The 25,003-nt window shown below is 39.8% G+C and overlaps 2 protein-coding genes across 2 annotated transcripts in view; both read left to right on the top strand.

Moving 5' to 3' along the window:
* The first annotated feature begins 5,896 nt into the window (after positions 1 to 5,896).
* FAM214A (family with sequence similarity 214 member A) lies at positions 5,897 to 22,208 on the top strand. Its single transcript, XM_015823716.1, has 12 exons — positions 5,897 to 6,009; positions 8,114 to 8,253; positions 8,641 to 8,888; positions 9,907 to 10,032; positions 10,281 to 12,087; positions 13,778 to 13,888; positions 15,843 to 15,922; positions 16,781 to 16,889; positions 17,459 to 17,617; positions 18,212 to 18,280; positions 20,199 to 20,398; positions 21,610 to 22,208. Exons 1-12 carry the CDS (start codon positions 5,973 to 5,975, stop codon positions 21,761 to 21,763), a joined length of 3,240 nt encoding a protein of 1,079 aa, XP_015679202.1. The 5' UTR covers positions 5,897 to 5,972; the 3' UTR covers positions 21,764 to 22,208.
* Positions 22,209 to 24,817: 2,609 nt separating this feature from the next.
* ARPP19 (cAMP regulated phosphoprotein 19) overlaps positions 24,818 to 25,003 on the top strand; it is a 2,963-nt gene continuing 2,777 nt past the window's right edge. The window contains exon 1 of the mRNA XM_015823714.1: positions 24,818 to 24,954. Coding sequence (XP_015679200.1) covers positions 24,910 to 24,954 — 45 coding nt within the window. The 5' untranslated portion in view covers positions 24,818 to 24,909. The remainder of the gene's footprint in view (positions 24,955 to 25,003) is intronic.

The following is a 25,003-nucleotide window of genomic DNA, read 5'->3' as shown; positions in this document are numbered from 1 at the left end:
AAGTCAGCAAACCAGTTGATGATGGGTGATAAGTTAGATACGAAAGTTAAACTGGTGCAGAGCCCTTGTGTTGGACGTGTGTTAAGGCATTAATCCTGCCAATGCTGAATATTTCTGTATTTCCCTTTGACTTCAGTAAGTGGAAGTATCACCAGATGTTTAAAGGTTGAGTAAAGATAAATATCACTGCACTTTGGCTCTCTGAAAATGAGATCCAGCATTTTCCCATTGTATTGACCATGAGGCTGTAATATTTAAAAGACGGAAAATGTAAATATACACATGTGGGAACTGTGATTCTGAGAATATTTCTTTTCAAGGACTGCTCCAAAAAAGTTTAGTATATTACAGAAATGAATAGGTTTTGCAGCTTCTAAAATATGTAGTACTTTCAATCGATTTTAAAGAAAATATTTTTAGAATTGGACATACAAGAGATTATTGTATGGTTGATATTATGAAATGCCTACTTAAAGATGAGACCACTTTCATAAATAACTGAAAGGTGCCAGGCTTGTACTTAGTCCAAAAGTGCTTCTTTCAAATGGTTTTCACAGTGTGACCCTTCTGTATTACCTTCTAGAACAGAGGTGGCGAACCTATGGCACGGGTGCCAGAGGCGGCACTTAGAGCCCTCTCTGTGGGCACGCGCGCCATCGCCCCAATCCTAGGCTTTCAGCTGGGTTTTATAAAACCTTTTCGCTTTAGGCCTCCACTGCTGTGTGCAAAAAAAAAAAAGGTTCAATTAGTCAATTTCAACTTCATGCGGGAAAAAAAAAGTTCTTGCAAAATTGGAATTGATTGATTGAACTTTTTAGTCCCATCCAGTCTGCCGTTACCACCGCAGCCACGCCCAGCCAATGGGCCACACCCACCCGGCACTCGACGATGCATAAGTAGATTTTGGGTTGCAGTTTGGGCACTCGGTCTCTAAAAGGTTCGCCATCACTGTTCTAGAATTTCCCTGCTGAAGTACACTGATTTATTTCATCCCATTCTTAACAATGCATCATTTTAAAAATATCCTATTGATGCCCAATGCAGCATAAGTTCCATCTTGAAAAAATACAGATGACAAAATATTGAGATACAGAATGTGCTGAGATATAGAGAGATAAAACAATCCTTGCCACTTCTTACTTTCTTAGCAAGGAGTAAGAGAGTCCAGGTCCAGCAGTCCCATTCAGATTTCAAGGTAGGCTAAAAGGTTATGTTTGTTCTTGACTTACAATAAATAAATCAGAAATCCTGTCTTTGCACACTCCCCTAAATAAACTATGGATAGACCCACCTTGTTTGTTTTCCTGCCTGTGTCCCCAAAGAAAAGTAGGGGCAATCCTGTTTATTTAGTAGTAAGCTAGAATTTGTTTCAGTTCTAGTTTACCGGGATATGTGTTTGAAGAGGAGTGTTATCTGCCAGCGCAGGCCCGTAAGGTTTAATTTTCACAGAAAGGGATGGCTGGATTTGATTCTGGGAGATGAATAATAAACACAGGTATATGAGTTGTAGATGATGGACTTCCTGTTGAGCAGGCAACATTCCTGCAAAGACCTGTGCTTCTAGTTAGAGATGCCGCAGGTAAATGCAAGGAGGAGACAGCACACTGGAAATGATGCTGTTTCCTGTTGTATTAGGGAGGCTGTTTTGTCTGTTTTTCTGGCTGTGGAATTGTACTGAGAAACATAGAGGAAAAATCCGTGATGTATGTTTACTTCTATATGAAATGGGATGTATTACGCAAGAGAGATTTTAAACTATTAAGGCCCCTATAGTAATAGTAATACACTTTCCAGCCAGTAATACAACTTTGTAGTTGCTTAACAATTGTGCCTTCACATAGGAGCATCTGCCATTGTTATCTGTGAGTCTTTGACCTTGACATGGTGTTACATTTTGTTCCCCTGGATTAGCTGAGGACTAATCACATCTGTTTACTGTGAATTAACTTTTTTCTCATTGGGAACTGAGCAGTTTTCCTAATCAAAATATATTAATAGAATATATAGTATATTGAACTCTGAATTTGTGTTGTATGTGAAAAGGAGCAAATTACAATTAAAAATCGTTGATGAAATTGAGCACTAGTGCTGAGTTTTGAGAAGGATGCCTGTCGTGATATGTTCTCCCTACTTATTTGCATTTCCTGCTCAGTTTTGCCCTTTTTATGGGGTCACTGTGACCCTGTACTAAGGTAAAAAAAAATGTTTTGCACTATGATGCGCTGTCTTGTGCTTATTACATACTATTACCAAATATTGTAAGTCACTCCCTGCATGTTGTGCTGGCAACCTGGATGTTTGTCTTCTGATTCATTTTTTACATTATTTATTTTAACTATTGTTTTGGATAAAAAAGCATTTCAAAGCAGTTGTCTTCATTCTGACACTTGGTTCTAATATAAATGCCCATTAACTTCAAATAAATATTCTCGAATTGGCAGCATAGATGTAAATTCTATAGAGTGTCATAGCGCCTCATATTTTTAAGATCTGAAATGATAGCTTTTAGTCTATCATTTACATGAAAACAAGTTTTGTAAACTACAATGTTTATTTTTAAAAACAGTTAGATAATCTAAACTTAGTGTCATGTGATGAACACTGGAAGCCAGTTCTAGTATGGAAAAGAAGAAGAAAGGCAAGATTTACTGTAAAGTTTGAAGTCAGGCACGTTCAAGAATAAGATGACAACAAGCACTATATTTAAGCTTTGTATGATTTTTTGCAGCTTTCCTGAATCCAGTATCTTCTAATAAGATGTGTTGGGGTACAACACTCGGGGTTCACTGCTAGTGTAGTCAGCTGTAGATGAATGTACAGGTAGTGCTGGACTTAACAATTACAATTGAACACAAAAATTATGTTGCTGAGAGTTGTTAAGTGAGTTTTGCCCCATTTTACGACCTTCCTTGCCAGAGTTGTTAAGTGAATCACCAAACTTGTTAAGTGAGCAACACGGTTGTTAAGTGAATCTGGCTTCCCCATTGACTTTGCTTGTCAGAAGGTCACAAAAGGGGATCACATGACCCCGGGGACACTGCAGCTGTCATAAATATGAGTCAGTTGCCAAGAGTGAATTTTGATCACATGACCAGGATGCTGCTGCAACAGTCGTAAGTGTGAAAAATGGTCGTTAAGTCACACTCTTTCAGTGCTGTTATAACTTTGACTGGTCCGTAAATGAACTGGAAGTCGAGGACTACCTGTATCTAGAAAACATTAGGTTGGGCAAGTTGATCTAAAGTAGTGTTTCTCAATGTTGACCATTTTAAGATGTGTGGACTTCAACTCCCAGAATTCCCCAGCTGACATGGCTGGCTAGGGAATTCTGGGAGTTGAAATCCACACATCTTAAAATGGCCGAGGTTGAGAAACACTGATCTAAAGCAATGTTGCTGAAGAAGCTTTGAATGGCAACTATTTCTTTCTCTGGAGCAGAGGTCTTCAAACTTGGCAACTTTAAGACTTGTGGACTTCAACTCCCAGAATTTCTCAGCCAGCCCTGCTCTGGAGGTTTCTCTCACAATCACTTCTACTGTATTTTGAGAGTATCCTAATAAGAGTTGAAGAAGGAAACACTGATGCCCAGTGCTGTTAGGTCAGGATATGCTATTGTGCAATGAAAGAGAAGTAAATTGAGGCAGGAGAATGTCGTGATATTCAGGACATACTTGGATATACTTTAGCACTCAAGGGTTACAGCAAGGAAAGTGAAGCCAGAGTAATTTTGAGTGATTGAAAATAATAGCCTGGTACAGAACTGCGGTAAATAAACCGTCTATCAATATTCAACCCAAAATTGAGAAGAGCTACAGATATGTACAGTATATTGGATTACGGTATTGTGCAGATTCATAGCTTGCTTTCTCCTGAAGACTTAAACATCACACTTTTCCATGTTTCCCAGCTCTATAATCAACTTTTTTTGAGGGGATTTGCCAATAGAAAAGTGATCCAGTATTTGCGGGTTTTTTGTTGTTGTTATGTTTCAAACCTTTGCATCTGTCTGGCTGCTTCATTGGTTAAGTGATCTTTTGTTTTCTAAAACATACCAAATGTTAAATGAAGTTTATGCCTTAATATACTGTATGAACCTATCTAATGGCTGATTTTGTGGTTGGTTTTTTTACGTAATTATTGTGAATGAAATTATTAAGTAACTCCATGGTTTTGTCATAATGCAGTCCTTTGATCAAGGAACACTGAAACCAAGTGGGACTTGAATCGAGTGATGTTGGGACCCATTTCAGGCAGTTAGTCTGAAATTGCCTGTTTTAAAAATCTTAGAAAAATGTAAATGCTAAATTATCCAGCTTTCCCAATTGTGCCTTTTGTACATACAATGCCTAGTATTAACAAACATTTTAGTATTCTCTACAAGGAAACTTGCAGATGTGCCATCTCTATTTCCAGCGTTTTGGGTTTGAAGGCGTGTTCCTTGTACCGCAATTATTTGCCAGTGATGATTCTTAATGGAGCAGAACTGAATATTGACCATTAGTACAAAAGTATATTTAGGAAACGTGGAACAGAATAATTGCTATCTACTTCAGTATAATGCTGAGACTGTTCCAGTATAAGACAGACCAATTACGGATGTATGCATACTATGAAAGATTTGTAGCTGCTCAGGTATGCTCTTTGAAATACTTAGAATGAAAGAAATCTTAAGTTGTTACTTTCCTTTGGTAACTGTTTTTTTCTCATTCATCTGCTTGCAATATCACTGTAGCATCGTAACAGAAGTTGCTACTGTAGCAATTAATGCAATTAATAGCAAGTATTTAGAAGCATTTAGTATTTTAAAAGAATACTAAATGATCTCAGGGGGTGTAAAAATCTATGTGGTTGCTAACAGCTGACACTGATTTGATGGCACATAATCAATAGATATATTTCAGATTCACTAAAATACAGATCTAGCTAGCGGTAAAGACTTGGGGATTTTTTTTCCTGATTGAAAAAAATACAGCATGAAAGTTAGGCTAAAAGAATTTTGCCTTAGTCATGGCTTCACATGTTGTGTGACCCTAACTATTGCGGCTGATTAACCATGGTTGACAGTTCAGTGTACTATGTGGGTTATTCCAATTCCACATCATTCGGTGAGTCATGATTAATCCAGCTGTATCTTAGGGGTTGGTGTAGTGTAGTACAACAACTACACATTTCATAGCATCAGTAAGAAACCCACTTCCAAAAACCCAGAAGAGTTTCAGTCCATTTCTTCTCAATCAATATGAGCAATATCATTGGCTTCTTAGTTCATTTTCCTCCGACCTTCTTTTCTTTGCTTCAAAACGTTCCTGTTTGTGAAATATTTTCTCCTTTTTTATGCCTGCTGAGTGTGAGGATGTCTAGAACAGGCTGCTTCCTTCCCTTCTTAGGGTTATGCCTGATTTGGTTTAAGTAGACGCCGAAATCGTAGCTGTCGGCATTTCTGTTCTTCAATAAAACTTGTAAAATTGCACAGATTGCCAGAAAAACAATTCTCAAGATAAGTAGCCTGGTACAGATTACTGTAGATTTCAGAGGATGATGCCATTTTTTATTTTTTTTAAATTTAAAGGGGCCAGGGACGAATCGCAGCCTTCAGGCCTGCCACATTGGGGGTGTCCTGCTCCTTGTTGTTCTGCTTTTTCTTTCCTCTCCTCTTGCCCAAACACAGCTGGGTTCACAAGAGGCGAAAAGAAAACATGATACTTCTGCCAAAGAGACAGGAAACTGTAGTAGCCTTGTAAGCAGCGAAGGGTTGAAGCACGGCCTGCCGTCCAATCAGCGGCGAGCTCTGTTGCTATGTGCACACTTTTCTCTGCCTTCTTTGTGGAAAAAATGTCTTGCACAGAAAGGCTGAATATGTACCCAAAGCTGAACATTTTTGTGTCCGCCACTGCAGACATCTGGATCCTCGCGACACTGACCCTGTAGCCCCTGTGCTGCCAGGACACCTTCTGTCCCACCACGATTCCAGTATGGTTTACGGTGGAAACAAAGGGCTGATCCAAGAAGGTGTGTAGTCAAAAAGAAATAATTCTAAATGCTGAAATGCTCTCGGAGTTGTTTTATGAACCCGAGTGTTTGTTTATATGTGTGTCTGTTTGGTTTTTCCTTCGTCAGAGAGCTGGTGTGACTCATAGGCTGTAGTTTCTTTGTCTACATAAAACATAATACACATGGATCCTTTTTGCCAGTTTTTTAAGCTCATTTCTGAGGACAAAGAATAAGGAAAAGAGTTAAAGGTTGTTGATTCTGAACAAAGGAAGAAGGAGAAATGGTAAGAGGGGTTAGAGGTGGTCAAATTCTTCTAGGTGTAGCATTTCACAAAGGAATAAAACACTTTGGTGAAGTTGAGCTGGGTGCTGATTCTTGAATAGCACCACAATTGATTTCACAGCCTACCGTTGTTTAAACCCCACTGAAATGAGAGCATCACCCACTAAGGTGGTATTTTGAATTGCTACGTGTTCTCTGTTCCTGTAGTGTTCTAGAGATAATACCTGTTCAAGTACATTAATTTTGGAATATCAAATCTTCTTGGGTTTTTCTTTTTCCTTATCATATATGGATTTATGATGAGCACAGCTCACACTTGTGTTCTCTGTTCCTGTAGTGTTCTAGAGATAATACCGGTTCAAGTACATTAGTTTTGGAATATCAAATCTTCTTGGGTTTTTCTTTTTCCTTATCATATATGGATTTATGATGAGCGCAGGTCACACTTGCCTTATTTACTTGTAAAATGTAACAGTAATTGACCATATTCTTTTGTGTGTATAGGTAAAATTTCATACAAAGCCTGAAGAAATTATTACTGCTTTCAAAAAAATCATGTGTTATAGCGGTGAATTCAGAGTTTGGTATTAAAGCAAAAAAAGTTTTATACAATTATTTAAAGGATTTATAGTCATGACTTGAAATCAGACTGGTGATATGTATTTTTTTTAAGTTACTATTCAACAAAGGGTGGGGGAAGTGAGGAAACACAAAAAAACTAACACGTCAACCTTTCCCTATTGCACTGTGCAGGAGACATAAGGTTTTCAAAGAAATGGGAGCGGGGGGAACCTCACAATTAGCTGATTTCCACTGCATATTCAACATCTTAATAGCTCAAAAGGTATAGATAACTGGTTTAAGCAAATCATTCTAATCTTTGTTTACATGTTTGATGGAGAGAGTGTGAGAGATGAATATTTCCATTGGACTCTTGTACTTCATGTTTAGAAAAATACTATGCTTTAATTAGAAATCTCTGGGGTAGCAGAGATTATTGAAAGCGATTTCCATTCAAACTATCCTAGTACCATTATACATAAATATGCCCTTTAAATCTATTTATGCTTTTGTTGTAGAGACAAATTTATTGGCTTGAATTTCTCAGGTTTTAGCAGTTACTTTGCAAACATAAACATTTAATAACAGTTGTGGAGAGAAGCTATGGAAAACTTGAGAATGTTTAACCTTAGTCATAGCAGATGGTATCATATTACTGAAATCTTTTCAGTGCAAAGTAAAAATTGAGTAATATAATGGTGAGAAACTAGTCACCCTCTGGATGGCATTGGCATAGTCAGTAGTCAAGGATGCTGGGAGTTATAGTTTGATAACATCTGGAGGCAAAATATTATTCCTATGTACACCAGTGTAGCAACATTCTTGGTTCATTTGAGTGGATGTTTTCTTTTCCATGCATAGAGGTATTGTTCGTGCATAAATGAGTTGAATTCTACTGGAATAAGAATTATTTCTGCATATGTGTTATTGTTTGTCCATGTTGCTAAGTGAGTTATGGTGTCCGTGAAATAGATGGTTGAGTATGATGGATAAATTCTAAAGCAGGGGTCTTCAAACTTGGCCCTTTTATAAGTTGTGGACTTCAAAGGTAAGCAGATTGCGTCTCTTTCTTAATGTTGTCAAGGTGGTCATTGTTACCTAGATGTGGTCATCAAGAATTTATTCTTTACAAGATAAAAATAGCATGTGTAGCGGTGTAAAACCTTTTAAGAGAACATGGTTGAGTTTTCATTGAAGAAAATTAAATTTAGGAGTATGCATACTTCAAACTATTTATACTGTTGTTTATAAAATTGGACCTTTTCTTTTCTCTGTTAAGACACCTTAGATGAATACTTTGAATACGAAGCGGAGGAATTCCTTGTCAACTTGGCCCTGTTGATTACTGAAGGCAGAACACCCGAATACTCAATTAAGGGCAGGACTGAAGGCTTTCACTGCCTAGGTCGTGTCAGTTCAGTTGGTTGTTGTTGATTTGTACTTACGTCACTGTCTAACCGGGTCCATACTACTAGGTACGAATACTACCAACCATTCAACCAAGAAGACCTTTTAGTCGTAATTTATGATATTGTACTGTAGTTACTGCGTAAATGGTCGGGTTGACGCGAATTAGAGACAAATATAATCCGTTCGTTAGTGCTCTAGAATGTATTTACTTTAGAAAGTAAATATGTTTGATTATTGGTCTGCTAAATTAATTTTTTGTACGTTATAATGGGGCCAACTGGATTAAGTAGAAAATCCTGGGCTTGATAAATGGAGTTACCTCTCAGAAATGCATTGCGGACCTCGTTTTCATTTTGCGTTATTGGTTTCAAAAATTCTATTTGGTTTTTTACCCAGGCGGATGTCAGTGTAACTTTAGGTTGTTTTATTCTTTTATTCAAGTGCCGTCAAGCTAGGCTTACCCGATCTGAAGTTGCATTGCTGTGGAAGAAAAATATTCCTATTATGATAGAAGTGATGCTACTTCCAGACTGTTGCTATAGCGATGAAGGACCCGCGACGGAAGGGAATGACTTAAATGATCCTGCAATCAAGCAAGATGCACTGTTGTTGGAAAGATGGATTTTAGAGCCAGTTCCACGGCAGTAAGTTTTTTTGTTTTTGTTTTATTGTGAGAGCTGGTCTGGACTGAAGCTTACAACCCTCTTCCAATTATGTCAACTTATCCCCTAGCACAGCCGTCCCCAACCTGTCTAGCTCCATAAACTGGCAACACCTGCAATGGTAGTGATGGTGGAGGGGGGGAGGGAGGGGATGGTTTCGCAACCTATTTCCTGAGCATGTGCAAATAAAACTTGGCACACTTTCCCATTGCTTGTGCAGACTGCTACCTGGCCATGGATTGCTACCAGTCCGCAGACCGGGGTTGGGGACCCGTGCCCTAGCAGGATCCAGAAAAGAGAGCCTTGTCTGCTGTTGCCTTTGTCCTCTGGAGTAGCCTCCCTTCGGGGAATCATAGGGCTCCTAGAACAAGCTTTAAAGAGCTGGTTATTTTCTCAGGCTTTAGTTAATGTCTGGTTTGGAGATAAGACTCATTTTTTTTGTTTTCAGTTTGCTCTCTCTAGCTTAATATCTTTATCAGTTGTCATTGTGAAACCTCCCCGAATCATTTTGGAATGGGGGAGAATAGAAAGTTGATGAATGGACGAGTGGTTAACTGAATTCAGATAAAATGATTATGTAACAGAGACTACTACTAAGGCAGAATCTGCTTATTATTATTTTTTTTTCCAAATTTTGTTTGTTCACTTGAATAGGCAGATAGCGTTTTCCACTTTCCAGCAGCATGTAGTCATATCTTGAAATTGCTGGAAGCTAATTGCCCCATACGGAGAAAAGTCGGTACTACCATAACGTATTCTAGATTAAAATTATGTTTCATAATTTGAGTCAAGATGAACTCTCAGAGACTACATGAATGCAGCCACGCAGTTTTCTTGGTGGTGAAAGGAAAAAAAATTGTCATAAATGATTTGGTGATGGGGAATACACGCCTACTTTTATCTGGGGCGGGGGGGGGGGATAATTGCATTCAACTACACTGTTCTGCCCTTTGTGTATTTTTCACCAGTGAGTATATTTTCTCTTTTGGTATATTTTTAGAACTGGTGATCGATTTATTGAAGAGAAGACCCTCTTATTGGCTGTCCGCTCTTTTGTGTTCTTTTCTCAGTTAAGTGCTTGGCTGAGTGTGTCACACGGAGCCGTGCCTCGTAATATTCTTTACAGGTAAGCTTTTGTCGGAAAGCCCCTCCTGTTCATTCATTCATTGTGAAGATGAGAAGCATGCTTTTATATATTGCTTCTGATTTAATTAGTCTGCTTGATCCCATTTAGGGGAGATTGAGTTTTATTTAAAAAACAAAACAAAAAAACCTTTATTTTAGATTGTGTGCCCAAAGCTCAGGAACTAGAACATGCTCTAAATTAAGACTTGAGCTGCTCTGACATTGTTATCTTGCTTTTAATTTTTTCAGAGTGAGTGCCGCTCATGTGGATTTGCAGTGGGCGTTTTCCCAGACACCAACAGAACATCTTTTCCCTGTCCCCAACGTTTCTCACAACGTGGCCTTGAAAGTCAGTGTCCAATCTCTGCCCAGACAATCGAACTACCCAGTCCTGACCTGCAGCGTTCATGCCAACTTCGGCTTCTATGAAAAGAGAGAAGAGAATAATGTACATCAGCACTGCGATTCCATTAAGACCGAACAGTCCAGTGTGCCCAACTCACAGCGTTCTTGTGGCAAACTGATGTGGGCTGAAAGCGTGCTTGGCATAAGACAAGGTCCTGAGTTTAACCCTGCTGTCCGAAACCTGAAATTTTATCCATTAGCTGGCCTTGGATCTGACTTTGGATCGTTAGAATCGAAAGTTCAGGGCTACACGGAGAGGAGGGCGCTGTTGCCAGAAACACCAGAGAGAGCTTTGAAATCATCCTGCTTGGCTGATACCCATGGCCATAATAGCAGCTCTTCCCGCCAGTCATTGGGAGATTCGATTCCTTTGATAGGCTCTTTACTCCAAGAGCGCCATGAAGTTATAGCAAGGATCGCCCAGCATCTCGTTCACTGTGACCCGGCAGCCTCCCCCGTCACGAGGAAGGCTTTTAGTACGAATGACACCGGTGTGGCAAACGCCAAGGCTCTACGTCATGCCCCTGTAGAGAAAAACCTGCTGAAGAAAGGAAGGGAATTGCCCTCCCTTGCTGCTAACTCTGAACACCACTCTTCAGAAAATGTTGGGAAGGCCCAAATAATACCAGAAGCACCCTTGTCTCGCTCCCACGCTCCCCCGAACCAGTGTTTCCGCCAGGCGAGAGAGGAAACCAACCCTCTCATAAGCTCTCTACTTCAAGAGAGGCAGGAGGTTATCACAAGGATTGCCCGACACTTGATTCATTGTGATCCACCGCCATCCCAAGGCGCACCTCCCGTGTTCAGTTTTCACGACGTTCCTGCCGTTAATCCAAAGGCTTTTCACAGTTCCTGTGAAGAGGGAAGCCTGCTGAAGAAACACAAAGAAGCCCCTTCCGATTCCTCCTCTCGTTCTAGACTAGCTTTACCAGCAGATGACCCCAACGCAAAAATTAAAACACCAACAACCCCGTTGCATTCGCTTAGACGTGACGTCGACCAGAACGTGTCTCCCAGCTTCAGAAGAAAACTGCTGCCAGCAGAGGCCAATGAAGTAGTCCAAAACACATTTCGTCAGTCTCCTCCCAGTAGAAGTAAAAGTCCTCTAACTTGCATGACCCAATCATGTAGCCAAGAAAGTTATAAACCAGAATTGACCGGTAAATTGGAGTCTGTGCTTTCTGGTTGTCCCCATAAACCTCAAGTAGCAAAGAGAGGCACCGCCAAGCCCTGTTCGCATTTCAGATGTAGTAATGAACTGGTTTGTAGAAGTAAATTTAAGGACAGAACGATCTCTTGTGAAAACAGCGACCCACACTGTTCAAATAATCCCCAGGTGGATCAGCACCGAATACTTGAAAATGTCAAAGCAGCTACGGTCTCAGCCTCGGAGATCTGGCACAAATACGCGTCCAGGCACTTAAATAAAGACTCCAAACAATCAAATGTTTCTGAACAAAACTCTCAGCTCACTAGTATTGAAAACTATTTACATAAAGACCATGACATTATCAAATGCACAAATAAACAAGACAGGGCGAAAAATACCAACGATGAGAACGACTGTGAGGTGCAGAGGCATTGTCAGAAGAAGCCTGTGGAAGATACTTTGGCTGCCTTTTTTGAACAAAGGAAGAACGCAGAGGTGCTGGTGAGTGATGTTTAATTCACATACGGTCAGTTTCTGTTGTATGTTCCTCCCTTAAGCATTGAAGATGACTCAGGAGAAAGTTAATCTCTGCCTTTATAGTTTTGCTTGTGTGTATACACATATATATTCAAAATGACAGCACCCAGAGAAATAATTGTAACTTGAGGAATAAGAAAGTTCTTTGGCACCCTTTTCTGGCCAATGCAGTGTTAATTATTTGCTGGAGATGATTTTTCTTCCTTTTGACTTGATACTTTAGCCATGCCTATTTCTGTAAAATGGGTGACTGAAATCCTTTTACTTTACAACATTTCTTCATTTATGAAAGTGAATATTCATGAATGCTTTATAGGATTAGGTAATAGGTGTAGAGTGTATGCAGGAAATTTGTGACTTGGCTACTCTATATTACTATAAAAGTACTTCAGATCTCATGGAAAAATATCCCGGCCCATGGAATTTTTTCATCTTCACTTGGCAATTCTGAACACCATGCTCTCTAATGGATACTGGAATTTAAAGCATCCCCATTTCTCTGGTGATGAGAACAGAAATGAATCAGCATGTCTTTTATATTTGAATTAAACTATCGATTGGTTTCCTTACATATGTGGTGGCAAGGTTCTACATTTAGGCAAGAAAAACCAAATGTATAGGTATAGTATAGTATAGAGGGTACCTTGCTCAATAGTAGTAACTGTGAGAGGGACCTCGGAGTTCTAGTGGACAATCACCTAAATATGAGCCAGCAGTGTGCTGCAGCTGCCAAAAAGGCCAACACAGTGCTAGGCTGCATTAACAGAGGGATAGAATCAAGATCACGTGAAGTGTTAATACCACTTTACAATGCCTTGGTAAAACCACACTTGGAATACTGCATCCAGTTTTGGTCACCGTGATGTAAAAAAGATGCTGAGACTCTAGAAAGAGTCCAGAGAAGAGCAATAAAGATGATTAGGGGACTGGAGGCTAAAGCATATAAGGAACGGCTGCTGGAATTGGGTATGTCTAGTTTAACGAAGAGAAGGATGAGGGGGGACGTGATAGCAGTCTTCCAGTATCTCAGGGGCTGCCCCAAAGAAGAGGGAGTCAAGCTGTTCTCCAAAGCGCCTGAAGGCAGGACAAGAAGCAACGGGTGGAAACTAATCAAGGAGAGAAGCAACTTAGAACTAAGGAGAAACTTCCTGACAGTTAGAACAATTAACCAGTGGAACAACCTGCCTCCAGAAGCTGTGAATGCTCCAACACTGGAAGTTTTTAAGAAGAGACTGGACAGCCATTTGTCTGAAATGGTATAGGGTTTCCTGCCTGAGCAGGGGGTTGGACTAGATGACCTCCAAGATTCCTTCCGACCTCCAAGATCCCTTCCAACTTTTTTATTATTATTATTATTATTATTATTATTATTATTATTATTATTATTATTATTATTATTATTATTATTATTATTATTTTAGTTCTCTCCAGCCAATTGTCGTCTTTTAGAAGAAGTTACCATTGAAAGCACATCTACAAAGTAGAGGCAATAGGTGTTATGTAGACAATATTTATTGAGTTTCCTTGACCTGTAGTTACATCACTGGAGGAATAATAAGTAGGAATAAATTGCCTCTTAATTTGTTAAGTACTTAGGAAAATGGAGTCATAATGGCACTCTTTATAACAGGATGCTGTCTTCTTCTTTGGGCAGAAAACAAGACCGCTCAAACATGTGTGGCACAAAGGTAATTTTCACCACTTGGATGGGACTTCTACCAAGGCCTTCCACCCCCGAACTGGATTACCTCTCCTTTCAAGTCCAGTAAGTCAAACTTTTTACAGCCTGGCTTCATCTTTCCTTTATTTTCCAGGTTTTTCAATAACAGCCTCTAAATGCTTTATGTAACTAACTTTGTTATTGGATCTAGATATTGCATTTTTTGTTCATTTTTCATTTTTTTTATAAAGAAAACACAGATTTGGCACTATACAAAGAATGCAGGCAATGTATCGGGGGTGGTACAAATGTTTGCTGCTTTTTACACATATAAAGAAAACAATCATTAGTTCTGGGGGGGGAAGCTTAGTTTGATCATTGTTTTGAATGTTGATGTCAAAATGACATTCCCATAAAGTTAGAAGTACTTTTGTCAAGCTCTTTACTGCCTCACCTCCACAGAAAGCAAGATTCCTTCAGGTCTTTATCAAAATGTATTGAAAGAGGATATGGTTACATAAATCTCAGTGATTAGATTAGTTTCCCCTTTAGAATTCAGCTTATATTCCAGGTTCTTAAGGTAGAAACGTCACCATCTTACTCATGGATCCTGGACGAAATGACAAAGAGGTGATTCTCTTCAGTGAGAAGATAAGATAACCTTTATTGTCATTTTTTTACTGTGGGCACAACGGCACACATCAAAAATGAAATTTAGTTGCCCGCTCTCAAAGTGAAACACATACACGACACAAACCTAAACATACTATATACAACATAAGTATAGACCCACACCCCTACATATACATAACAGATAAATATTAAATACTGTCCATCTTGAATATATAACGGAAGGAAGAAGCTTGAGAGTTCACAAGGTTAATGCTGTATGGCAAACATGTCAAACACAAGGCCCGCGGGCTGGAAGCGGCCCGTGAAGTGGTTTCATGTGGCCCACGAAGCCATCCTGGAAACAGTGAGGGAACGGCCCCCGCTGCCTTGGCCCTGGTCCAGGCCAGCCGGGAGCCAATGTACAATTTTGTGGTGGCCATCTTGGCACTTGCCCCGGTCCCACCCCCTTCTTTCAGAGACCCTCAGATCTGTCCCACTCCTGCCCAGGCTCCCATAGGCACTCTTGATGCGAATGATGTAGAACTGGCCATGCCCACCCAGTAGGCCACACCCACTCCATCCACGCCCACCCAGTAGGCTGCACCCACTCTGGCCACACCCCCCCCAGGGCAACTGCAATGTTGATGCGGCCCTCAGTAAAATTGAGTTTGACACCCCTGCTATATGGAATGAAACTATGGCTGAATCTGGATGTTCTGCTACGGATACCACGAAGCCTCCTTTCAGAAGGTAACAAGGAAAACAGATCGTGAAGAGGATGTGTAGTGTCCCAGATAATCTTGCAGACCCTGCTCAAGTAACGCTTCTGTACTATGTCCTGGATGGGAGGGAGGGAACTGCCAATGATCTTTTCGTCCATTCTCACCACTCTCTGCACTGCCTTCCTGTCTGAAGCAGTGATGCTTCCAAACCAGACTGGTTCTAAATGTACTGCGACAACTGTAGATATTCTGTTAGCATTATACATAGAAGAGTTTTTGCTTTCTGGCCATTGCATGCCACCGTTCTTCATAATTCCACGCAGATTCCTTTTTGAATTAGTTTACATTTGCACAATGCATTAGTGTCATTCATTAAACTTAGTGCTGTACACACTGAAGTGGAAATACATTGGTATATTTCTGGATATGCATGGCTTATGTACTGTATATTGATTCCAATTAAAGAAGTCACTGCATTATAACAAATGTATCCCTCTTATCAAATCATGATGGTGGTAACGGTGGTGGTGATGAAGCAATCTAATGTATTTAGCCTTTAAGTTATCTTTTGAAAGCTCCAGTTCTGTTATCTAGGATAAATGCCTCATCCAGCCAATTGGCGTTAGTCTCATTGTTTAATTTTAATTATTATCATAAATGTATGCGCTAAAATTTCAGACTCTGTCTTGGAATACAAAAACATAACTGTGTTTCTGTCTTTGCAGGTTCCTGAAAGAAAAACTCAGACAGGATGTTTTGATCTTGATGCATCATTGTTGCATCTGAAATGTCTGTCATCCAAAAGGTATTTTTTGGAATATGTTTTCTAACCTTTGTGTATTCTAAAATATGCTTTGAAGAAAATTAATATTTTGGAAAAAGATGAATGAATTGAAGCAATTCGGTAAAGAGGAGTAAAGACAGTGAATATTGGCATAGTGTGTTCAATAAAATATGACCCACAACTTTATACTAGTGTTTATGAAAACCATATATTGTAGTCTCTAATAATGCATGGTTACACATAGTTCTAAAATAGTGTTTTCCAAACTTGGCTACTGTAAGATATATGGGCCTCAACTCCCAGAAGTCCCATGTTGGCTGGAGAATTCTGGGAGTTGTAGTTTACACATCTTAAACTTGCCAAGTCCAAAAAATACTATTTTAGAATGATGTGTGATCATGCATTATTAGAAACTACAATATGATCTGGTTTTTGTGAGTTTCTTGGATTCCTGCACCATATTACATCGCAATGTAACAGCAGAAGAAATTGCTTCCATAACTTTTTAATGTATTATTGATAGATGTTGCATTGCCCAGACTCCATAATTTGACTTGAGGTAATTGTTATCCAACCAGTAAGACAAAGCAGACTTAGTTATGTCTGGCTTGAAGAGCTAAAGGCTCATGAAATGCTATGGAAAATGGTAAATCTAACAGCTAGAAATCCCTAAGGATTATAGAGATGGATGCCTTGTGTGTCACCAATGCTAGCATTTTTTTTCTAAATACTATCTATGTGGTGAGTTAGTTTTCTTTTGAGATGGCCTTATCAGTATTATGGTACTGAAATTGTGTTACATTCCTTTTACTTCAAAGCCTAAGCATTTGAAGCCTGGAATAAGAATCTTAGACCTCTATTTTTTTTGTTTTAAACTAGTCCACAACGATATATAAGCAAAGAGAACGATTCCGACATCCACGAGAAAGCACTCCTAAGTTCCAGTTCACCCTCTGTTACAAGTCTTAGCCTTCTCGGAAACTTTGAGGTAACTTACACATTCCAAAACCTTTCTTTTTGTCACTGACAAACTGACTGTTTTCTGTGTAACATATAAGACGAGCCAGCGGTTTGCTTGCGTGGAGAAGGTGCCAAGTTCAGGCAGTTGATCTTCAGTTAAAGGAATCCAGTACTACCAATAGCTTTTTCCTGAGAATTTTCAGAGCAGCTGCCAGTTGGATTGGCCAGCCCTGAGCCAGAAGAATGAAGTTCATCTGACTTAGCACTGGGAACTTCCTTTGGAGCCATTATCCAGACCAGCGTTTCGCGACCAACTTTAAGCAGGCTGGCAGGGAAAGTTTGGGCAGCCGAAGACTTCTGTTCTTCCCAAATTCTTTCAAGAGTTACCTTTGTTCCTTCTCTCCATTTTCAAATATAAATCAAGATTCTTAGGATTGTATTTTCAGTTTTCAGACTTCTAACAGCCATTTTAGTGGTTTTACCTCAGTGGATAGTCGGCTGCTTGATGGAGGGAAGGGAAGGGCAGGGCATACCTTGACCAATAAAATCCTAACTATCCACACATTGCATTTTTCAATGTTTCCTTTGTCCTTTCAGGAATCTGTACTGAACTATCGTTTAGATCCGCTGGGTATTGTAGACGGCTTCACCGCGGAAGTGGGAGCCAGTGGACTTTTCTGTCCAACTCACATGACTCTTCCGGTTGAAGTTTCTTTTTACAGTGTTTCTGAGGACAACGCGCCCTCTCCATATATGGTAAACATTTCAGCTTTCTGTATGTAGAAAATGCATGTTCTGTAGCGTCTAACACAGGGGTAGGCCACCTTGGCTCTTTTATGACCCGTGGACTTCAACTCCCAGAATTCCTGAGCCAGCCATGCTGAGGGGAAAGGGAGAGGTTTCCATACTGAGCCATGTTGGCTCAGGAATTCTGGGAGTTGAAGTCCACGGGTCATAAAAGAGCCAAGGTTGCCTACCCCTGGTCTAATACCTTAACAGAATAACAGAGTTGGAAGGGACCTTGGAGGTCGTCTACCGCTGCTCAGGTACAAGCCCCTTTTATCTTCTAAAAATCTTCCACGTGTTTCCATGTGATCTTGAGAAAAGCTGCACTTGGCCTGAGCCCAGATGTTGTCCTTCCGATCCAATATTGCTGCAGAGCTCCAATAAGACACGCTAGACAGCACGGCAATGCTTCTAATTGCCTTCTTGAATGTCTTAAGACTATGCAAAAATACTTATTAACAGTTTGACAGTTTGACTTTGTGAATTTATTACTTTGATGTGCTAATTCTTAATGTCCATATGCCTGCTTGTCCTCTTATGCTTCTTACTTTCTTCTCCTCTCAGGGTGTAATCGCTTTAGAGTCCCTTGGTAAAAGGGGTTATCGGGTGCCTCCTTCAGGAACCATACAAGTGGTATGTACCATGTGGCAGATCATTACATTGAGTTTGTGGGCCATGGAGTCTTAACTCCTTGCTGAGTGCAGGAATCCACATTGAGGCATCTCAGGTGGAGGGCTGTCTAGTTTTTGCTTGAACACAGCTACTGAAGGGAGGACACCACCTCTTTGTGTAAGTGGTTCCAGCACTTGAGAATTATTCATATTGTTAATATTCAGTTGGAATTTGCCTTCTTGTGACTGAAATCCAATACCTTGCAAATTGCAGAGAGAGAAAACAAGTCTCGTCCATTTTGTGGTGCTTTTAGGTAGTTGAAGACTTACGTCTGACCCTCTTCCATCAACTTCACTTAAGGCTAAACTTACCAGATCCTTCCGTGTGTTTCTGGTGCTCTGATCTTAATTACCTTCTTGATACCCTCCCGTTAATAAAACTATTTTAATGTGTTCATTTTTCATTAAATTTCTCATAAACAAAAAATATTGAAAACTAGAGGGCCCAGGGCAAATTCTTGTGACATGTCACATGATGCCACTGTCCAATTTGAGGAGGCACCATTGATGAAATCTCTTTTGAGTCAGCTGTACATTCAATTTTCACGCCCACACTTTAGTTTTCTAATCAGAAGATCATATAAATGATTTGGTAAGCCTTTATTTCATTGTAGAGCTAAACATTTGCTTGTGAAAAAAAGCTTGACAAGGAGAGTGAAAATAATCTGATGCTGTGTTCCTTGCTTTAGGTGAAGAAGTACGTTCTGGCCATACAGAAGTCAATTTAGTTGAGAAATAGGGAGGCAGTGTTTGTGAAGATACATGGTTAATTGCAGAGGTCACATTGCTTTAGATTAAGAGCAAGCAAGAAATTTACTCTTCATTATTTTTCCCCACTGAGAATAGGGTTCATTTCTTTGAAATTCAGAATCCTATTTAGTGGTAAAAGTCTAAATGCTCTTTGTTTTTACTGCAAATCGGCTAAAGATAAGTTCAAAGGAGGTGATTAGTTTCCTTCTGAGAAATTACACCGTTTGCAAAATGCAGAGATTTTTCAGAGTGTGATTTCTAAGAATCAGTTTGACTAAGTAATGATTAAGTCAAGGCAAAGGCTTTCATCACATTTACATGAGTTAATTAACTCGGAATGCAAGAGTGTCTATGTCACATTTACAACTGTATTGTGAAAGGCAGCAATATGCAATTGTCGGGTGTCTATCTCCAGCATTTCATTTCCTTTTGAACCTCAATCTTGTTATTCCCCCAACCATAGGGATGTCAGTCAGTCAATTTTGTTCAGCTGAAACTCCACAGATAATCTTTAGTTCATGAACTTTGGTGTTATATTATATTTAATAATTTTTAGGGAGCTTAGAAATGTATTGACTTTGCTGCAATACACTACATTATTCCTAGCTCTCTAATCAAAATATTTAGTAATTCATTGCAATACCATCCTAAAACAAAATTATATTACTACAAGAAATTATGATCAGAAAGGCATAAAACCAAGTCTGGGCATTGAAATGAGGTGAGTTTTTCCCCCCTCTGTGTCAGAGGTTGCTAAACTAATTTCTAATTTGCAACAGTATTTGATAAAATTAAAACGTACCTAAGAGCAATGTTGACCACTGGCTTTGAATAACGACCGCTTACTGTATTTGTCCAAACAGAGCACTGGAAGAGGGAATAACATGCTAAAATTAATTTTTGCAGCTTAAGAAACACCAGTGAGAAAACTGAGCATTTGATGTTAGAGTAGGGTTGGCCAAAACCACAGCTTCCTCCATCCCAGCAACACTGGGTGAAAAAAAGTTTCCAGAGGAGATGCCATGGGTCCATCGTTCTTAAACATATTTGGTTCTTTTTATCTGCTTCAGTGATTTCCGTGAATTCGCACCATTCTCAAACACACGGCCATTCTTTTCCCCACCCTCTAGACCTTATTTAATCCTAACAAGACTGTGGTGAAGATGTTTGTGGTGATCTATGACTTACGAGAGATGCCTGCCAATCACCAGACATTCTTGCGGCAAAGAACTTTTTCTGTCCCTGTGAAGCGAGAAACAAGAAAAAGCATTCTTCAAGAAAACACTCGGCATATTGAAGAGAGACTATTACGCTACCTCGTTCATCTGAGGTGAGACAGTAGCTGAGCAAACAAAGGCATAATCTCCGGCATAACCTTGGGGGTCCAAGGGGCTGCAGTTGACCGGAGAGGGCTGTGCTGAGGATCCCAAATTATGCATGGCTAGCGTGGGGCTCTTTTCCTTTTTAATGGCGATATACTTGCACGATGCTTTTCCCCAAATAGCAGAACCCTCTACCTTTAAGTAGCAACGGAGCGTCTTTTGGAACAAGGCAGTGACTAGGAATGCTGTTGCATTCACCTGTCAGTTAAAACACAGATAAACAGCATTGATTTGCTTTGACAGATTTTCTTTTCCTCCTTATTTGAACAGTTCGAATTAATTTAAAACTTCAAACTAAGCAACTCAAGTTTAGCAGCTGAAATCATAGACATAGTCTCCAAAAGAAATTAAGTCTTGGAACAGTCAACTATTTAATGGCTGAATCTCCTGGGAGATGCTAATTTAGGATGTGTCTCTCTTCGGTGGTGAACCTACCTTAGGAAATGGTGGTCAGCAAAAACATTTGAACCAGACTAAAGTTGACATTTACTATTTATAAAAGTTATCTTGCAAAACCCAAGAGGTCAATAATGCAGCTCTTCATGTGTACTTATTGGATCTCTTGAATATCTAAACCAGTTTCTGTAAAATAAGCTAAATGCCCAAACATTAATTTATGGTATACTTGCATCTGGATTGAAAGTTCTTTAGAATTGCTACAGACAGTCCAGACAGAGAGCGCGGTGCAGTAGAAAAAAATAAGGGACACTATTTCAAGATATAAACATTAAGAGTATGCAATGGTGCTTTGCCTGAATATAACAAATATAATTCCAAGGTTGCGATCACTTGTAAAACTTGTTCTTATTTCAAATAACTTGGAACTTTGGGAAGCAAGCATCAAATAAATGAACTGAGAAACAATAAGTCTCTTTTGTACTAGTTTACATTATCATTATTGCAAGCAGGAACTGCCGTTGGGATGCCAAAGAACTCATGAAACCTGACTATATTGGCAGATCTGTAATATGAAATAAAAAATTAAAAATGTTAAAAATGGCTGAATGTTAGGAGACCTTACAAGACGTTATTGTGTGAAGACTCACTAGATTTCTAGGCAGAAATACTGCTAAATCTTACTTAGCCTCATGTAAGACTTCAGTCTTGTGACAAATTGACTGTTATGTGATCATTTATCAGTTACCTATTCCTCTCCCAGGTTCCAGAGTTCCAAGTCTGGAAAGATCTACCTCTACAGAGATGTAAGACTTCTGTTTTCCCGAAAATCTATGGAAGTGGATAGTGGCGCTGCATATGAACTCAAATCTTACACTGAATCTCCAATGAATCCTCAGTTTTCACCCCGGTGTTAGCAAAACACAACCGTGAAACTATCCTCAATTACCAGATTATTATTCAAGACAAAACAATAAAATATCCTGTGCAAAACCTGAATCGTGGAGGTAGTGAGAAGGATGGTCAAATGGGAGTCAAAATCTCTTGGACCAGTTCAGAAAAGTTTTTAGAATGAGCTTTGTGTATTCTGAATAGACTGGAACACACTTAGTCGTAACCTTTTTATACTCGTTTTAAACCACTTCATTGGATGTGTTGCAATAGCAGATTCCCAAATTAGTTTAGTGTTTACACCTTATTTTATTTTTATTTTTGGGCTATTTAATATTTAATGTTCCTTTCACTTAAAAGTGATGTTTGTCTTTACTGTTCTAATGTAGCACAAATCCGATGTAAAATCATACTACGTATTTTTGACATTAATATTGAAATCTTGAAATATATACAGAACCTTTACTTCGATGCGTGATGTGTTTTTCAGTGATTAACTCGCTTAGAATAAGGATGGGATTTGAACTTCCATTACATTAGCACACTATGCAAAGGATGTGGGGGCAGGAGGGGAACCATGTATATGTCTTTTCCATTGCTCATTTCTTTCCAGGCTTAGTTTCCATGATAAACAGAAAATCATACCAAAAGAAAAACATCTTGATTACTCATGATTCAGCTCTACTCATAATTAGCACTTCCTTTCCTCTTAAAGGTCTTTCTTCAAGCATTTCACTTCTGCATACCCACATTTGACATTACACTGCTGTCCCATGCCTGACTTTTTCAGGCTATAGGGCTTTTTTATTTTTTAAGATGTAATGTGGAAAAGTCATATTTATATTGTAAATATATGTGAAAACAGCTATATTTGAATTCTGGTTTTATTTTGAGATAGTCTATATGCTTTTTTTTTTGTTCCACGATTGGTTCTAGAAAGTTCTTTTATTGCAGTATGAAATAATTGCAAAAGAACTGCCCATGCCATGTGTTAGTACAGCTGCTGTAATGGAAGAATATTCTTTAGAGCAGTGTTTCTCAACCTTAGCAACTTTAAGAAGGATGGACTTCAACTCCCAGAATTCCCTAGCCAGCCTTGATGGCTTGGGAATTCTGGGAGTTGAAGTCCACACATCTTCAAGTTGCCAAGGTTGAGAAACATTGCTTCAGAGTATTCTCTTAATGGTGGTTAGTATTTGAAAGAATTAGAATTAAGAAAAGCATTATTCTTCTATTGCTTATATTTCTCTTTTATTATTCAATCCCAAAATACAGTGTTAAGTAAAAAAAAATTGGTTAAACAAAATGTTTATCTCAATAACTTATCCCCAACAAACTTAGTTCCTTTGCAGGTATGAAAAATAAAAAATAGTCTCTGGGAAAGATATTTTGTCTCTGTTCCATCCAAAGGTTTGGGGTTTTTCCCCCTTGCTTAATTGGATATAAAATCTTTTTCCAAAAAGCAAGTAAGGAAGGAAATTAGGCTTATTGACTCTACAAATCTTACCTTCCTACTAAGATAAAGAGAAGGGCTTAATAAGAGTAATTAAATAATTTCTGAAACTTTATTTTCTTGGCATGCATATGAATACCACGCAAAACTAAATTTAAAACGTGTTTCCTGAAGGCATCTAAGACACCAGAAGGGCAAAGATTTGGTGCCCTGAAATAAGTGCCTTAAGCCACTTTAGACACTAAAGAATGGAAAGGGGAGTTATAAAAAGGCAAAAATACATGCTTCAGATCAAGTTGTAAGTCTCTTTGGGTACTGATAGAAGTAAAAGTCTTCATCCTGGTTCATCCAAGCCGGAGACAAATAAGCAACATGGCGACTGCTTTGGGAAGAAGGTTACAGTTTATTGAAGAAGCAGAAAGATGGTCCTTGCAAGAAGGCGCAGAGGAGAAGAAAGAGACTGAGCACATGGGCAGTAGGTTTTTATACCCTCTCTAGCCCTGTTTGGAATAGTTTCCTGTTCCTGTGGCATGAACCTTGAGGCTATCTCTTGAGTGTTTTTCTAGGCCTTGATATCTGTGGTTTAATTCTATTATCATATCCTGCTTCCCAGGTGATGGGGCTAATGACTCCTAGAGTTTGGGTGGGGTATGCAGATTTTCTCTTTGTCTTCTTGATTGCTCTGGCTTCAACTTTCTCTTGGTTTTACATCTGCATTTGTATGGGGCTAGCTCTTGCTTGGGGCAGAGACTTGGGGGCAAAGTTGGTTTCTGCGTTTTAAAATACTTTTGAGGAAATATATTTTTCTGCCCTTTTTAATATTTCCTTCTCTGGGGCTCCGACTTCCCACAGTACTGCAACTAAAAAGATGGCTTAGAAATTTGCTGTCAGTCAAATTCACTCAGTCATAAAAAGAAAAAGCTAACCAATGAGTAAGCCCAGAGAGAATTGCCTTAAAATGTAAGGCCATTTCTTAAATATGACTTAACTTTAGGTTAATTTAGAAGGGAGGCCAGTTAGCAATCCGATTTATCCTTTGCAGGTTTCCCATGGTTTGAATCCTTTTTTAAGTTTTCAGAACCAAACCTTTCCAGGTATGCAGACATAGACCCCACTGTCACACCCACGAGGCCTTTCTGAAATCCCCCCCCCCCGGACCCATCTATCTACTCGTGAGAAAGCGCTGTGAACTTGGCCAGAACGGCTCTTCTATCTACACGCAGTGTTTCTCAACCTTGACCATTTTAAGGCACGTGGACTTCAACTCCCAGAATTCCACAGCCAGCGGAATTCTGGGAGTTGAAGTCCACATGCCTTAACATTGTCAAGGTTGATCTACAGCCTGAAACGTTCCTCTCTCCTTCTCCAATGGGAGAGTTAGGAACTTCAACTCCCAGAATGCCGCAGTAAACAACTCCTAGTGACGTAGGCGATGACGCACGCAGCCGACGAGCCAAGCTCGCGCAGGAGCCAGTCGCCCTCCGCGCCTCTCCTGCTTTGGTGGCTCGCTCATTCGCTCTTAGGAGGCGTCCACGCGCCCGGAGAATAAGTTTGGCCCGGTCGACTCGCCGTCTTCGCCGTCGGCCATCTTGTGAGCGGCTGTGTGCTGGGGAGGGGGGAGGGGAAACACCAGGCGGTGGTCGGAGTTGTGCTTTCCAGCCGGCAGGCCTTTCTCGCCCGGGGAGGGGCTGTTCCCGGTAGCCCGGCTGTGTGGACGCCATGTCTGCGGAGAACCTGGAGCCCGCTTCGGCGGAGGAGCAGAAGGTGAGCGGGGGGGGGGCGGCGAGGGCTGCCGGAAGAGCAGCGGGCGGAA

Source organism: Protobothrops mucrosquamatus, unplaced genomic scaffold (assembly GCF_001527695.2).
Source record: "Protobothrops mucrosquamatus isolate PMUCROS unplaced genomic scaffold, P.Mucros_1.0 scaffold1956, whole genome shotgun sequence".
Lineage (NCBI taxonomy): Eukaryota > Metazoa > Chordata > Lepidosauria > Squamata > Viperidae > Protobothrops > Protobothrops mucrosquamatus.
This window is presented reverse-complemented; position numbering and strand designations above follow the sequence as displayed.

What these genes read in the sequence shown, in the direction of transcription:
- FAM214A (XM_015823716.1), top strand. Translation starts at nt 5,973, where the DNA reads ATGGTTTACGGTGGAAACAAAGGGCTGATCCAAGAAG. An exon ending in CTTCAGGAACCATACAAGTG is followed by an intron (nt 18,281 to 20,198) that starts GTATGTACCATG and finishes CCCACCCTCTAG; the next exon opens with ACCTTATTTAATCCTAACAA. An exon ending in CGCTACCTCGTTCATCTGAG is followed by an intron (nt 20,399 to 21,609) that starts GTGAGACAGTAG and finishes TTCCTCTCCCAG; the next exon opens with GTTCCAGAGTTCCAAGTCTG.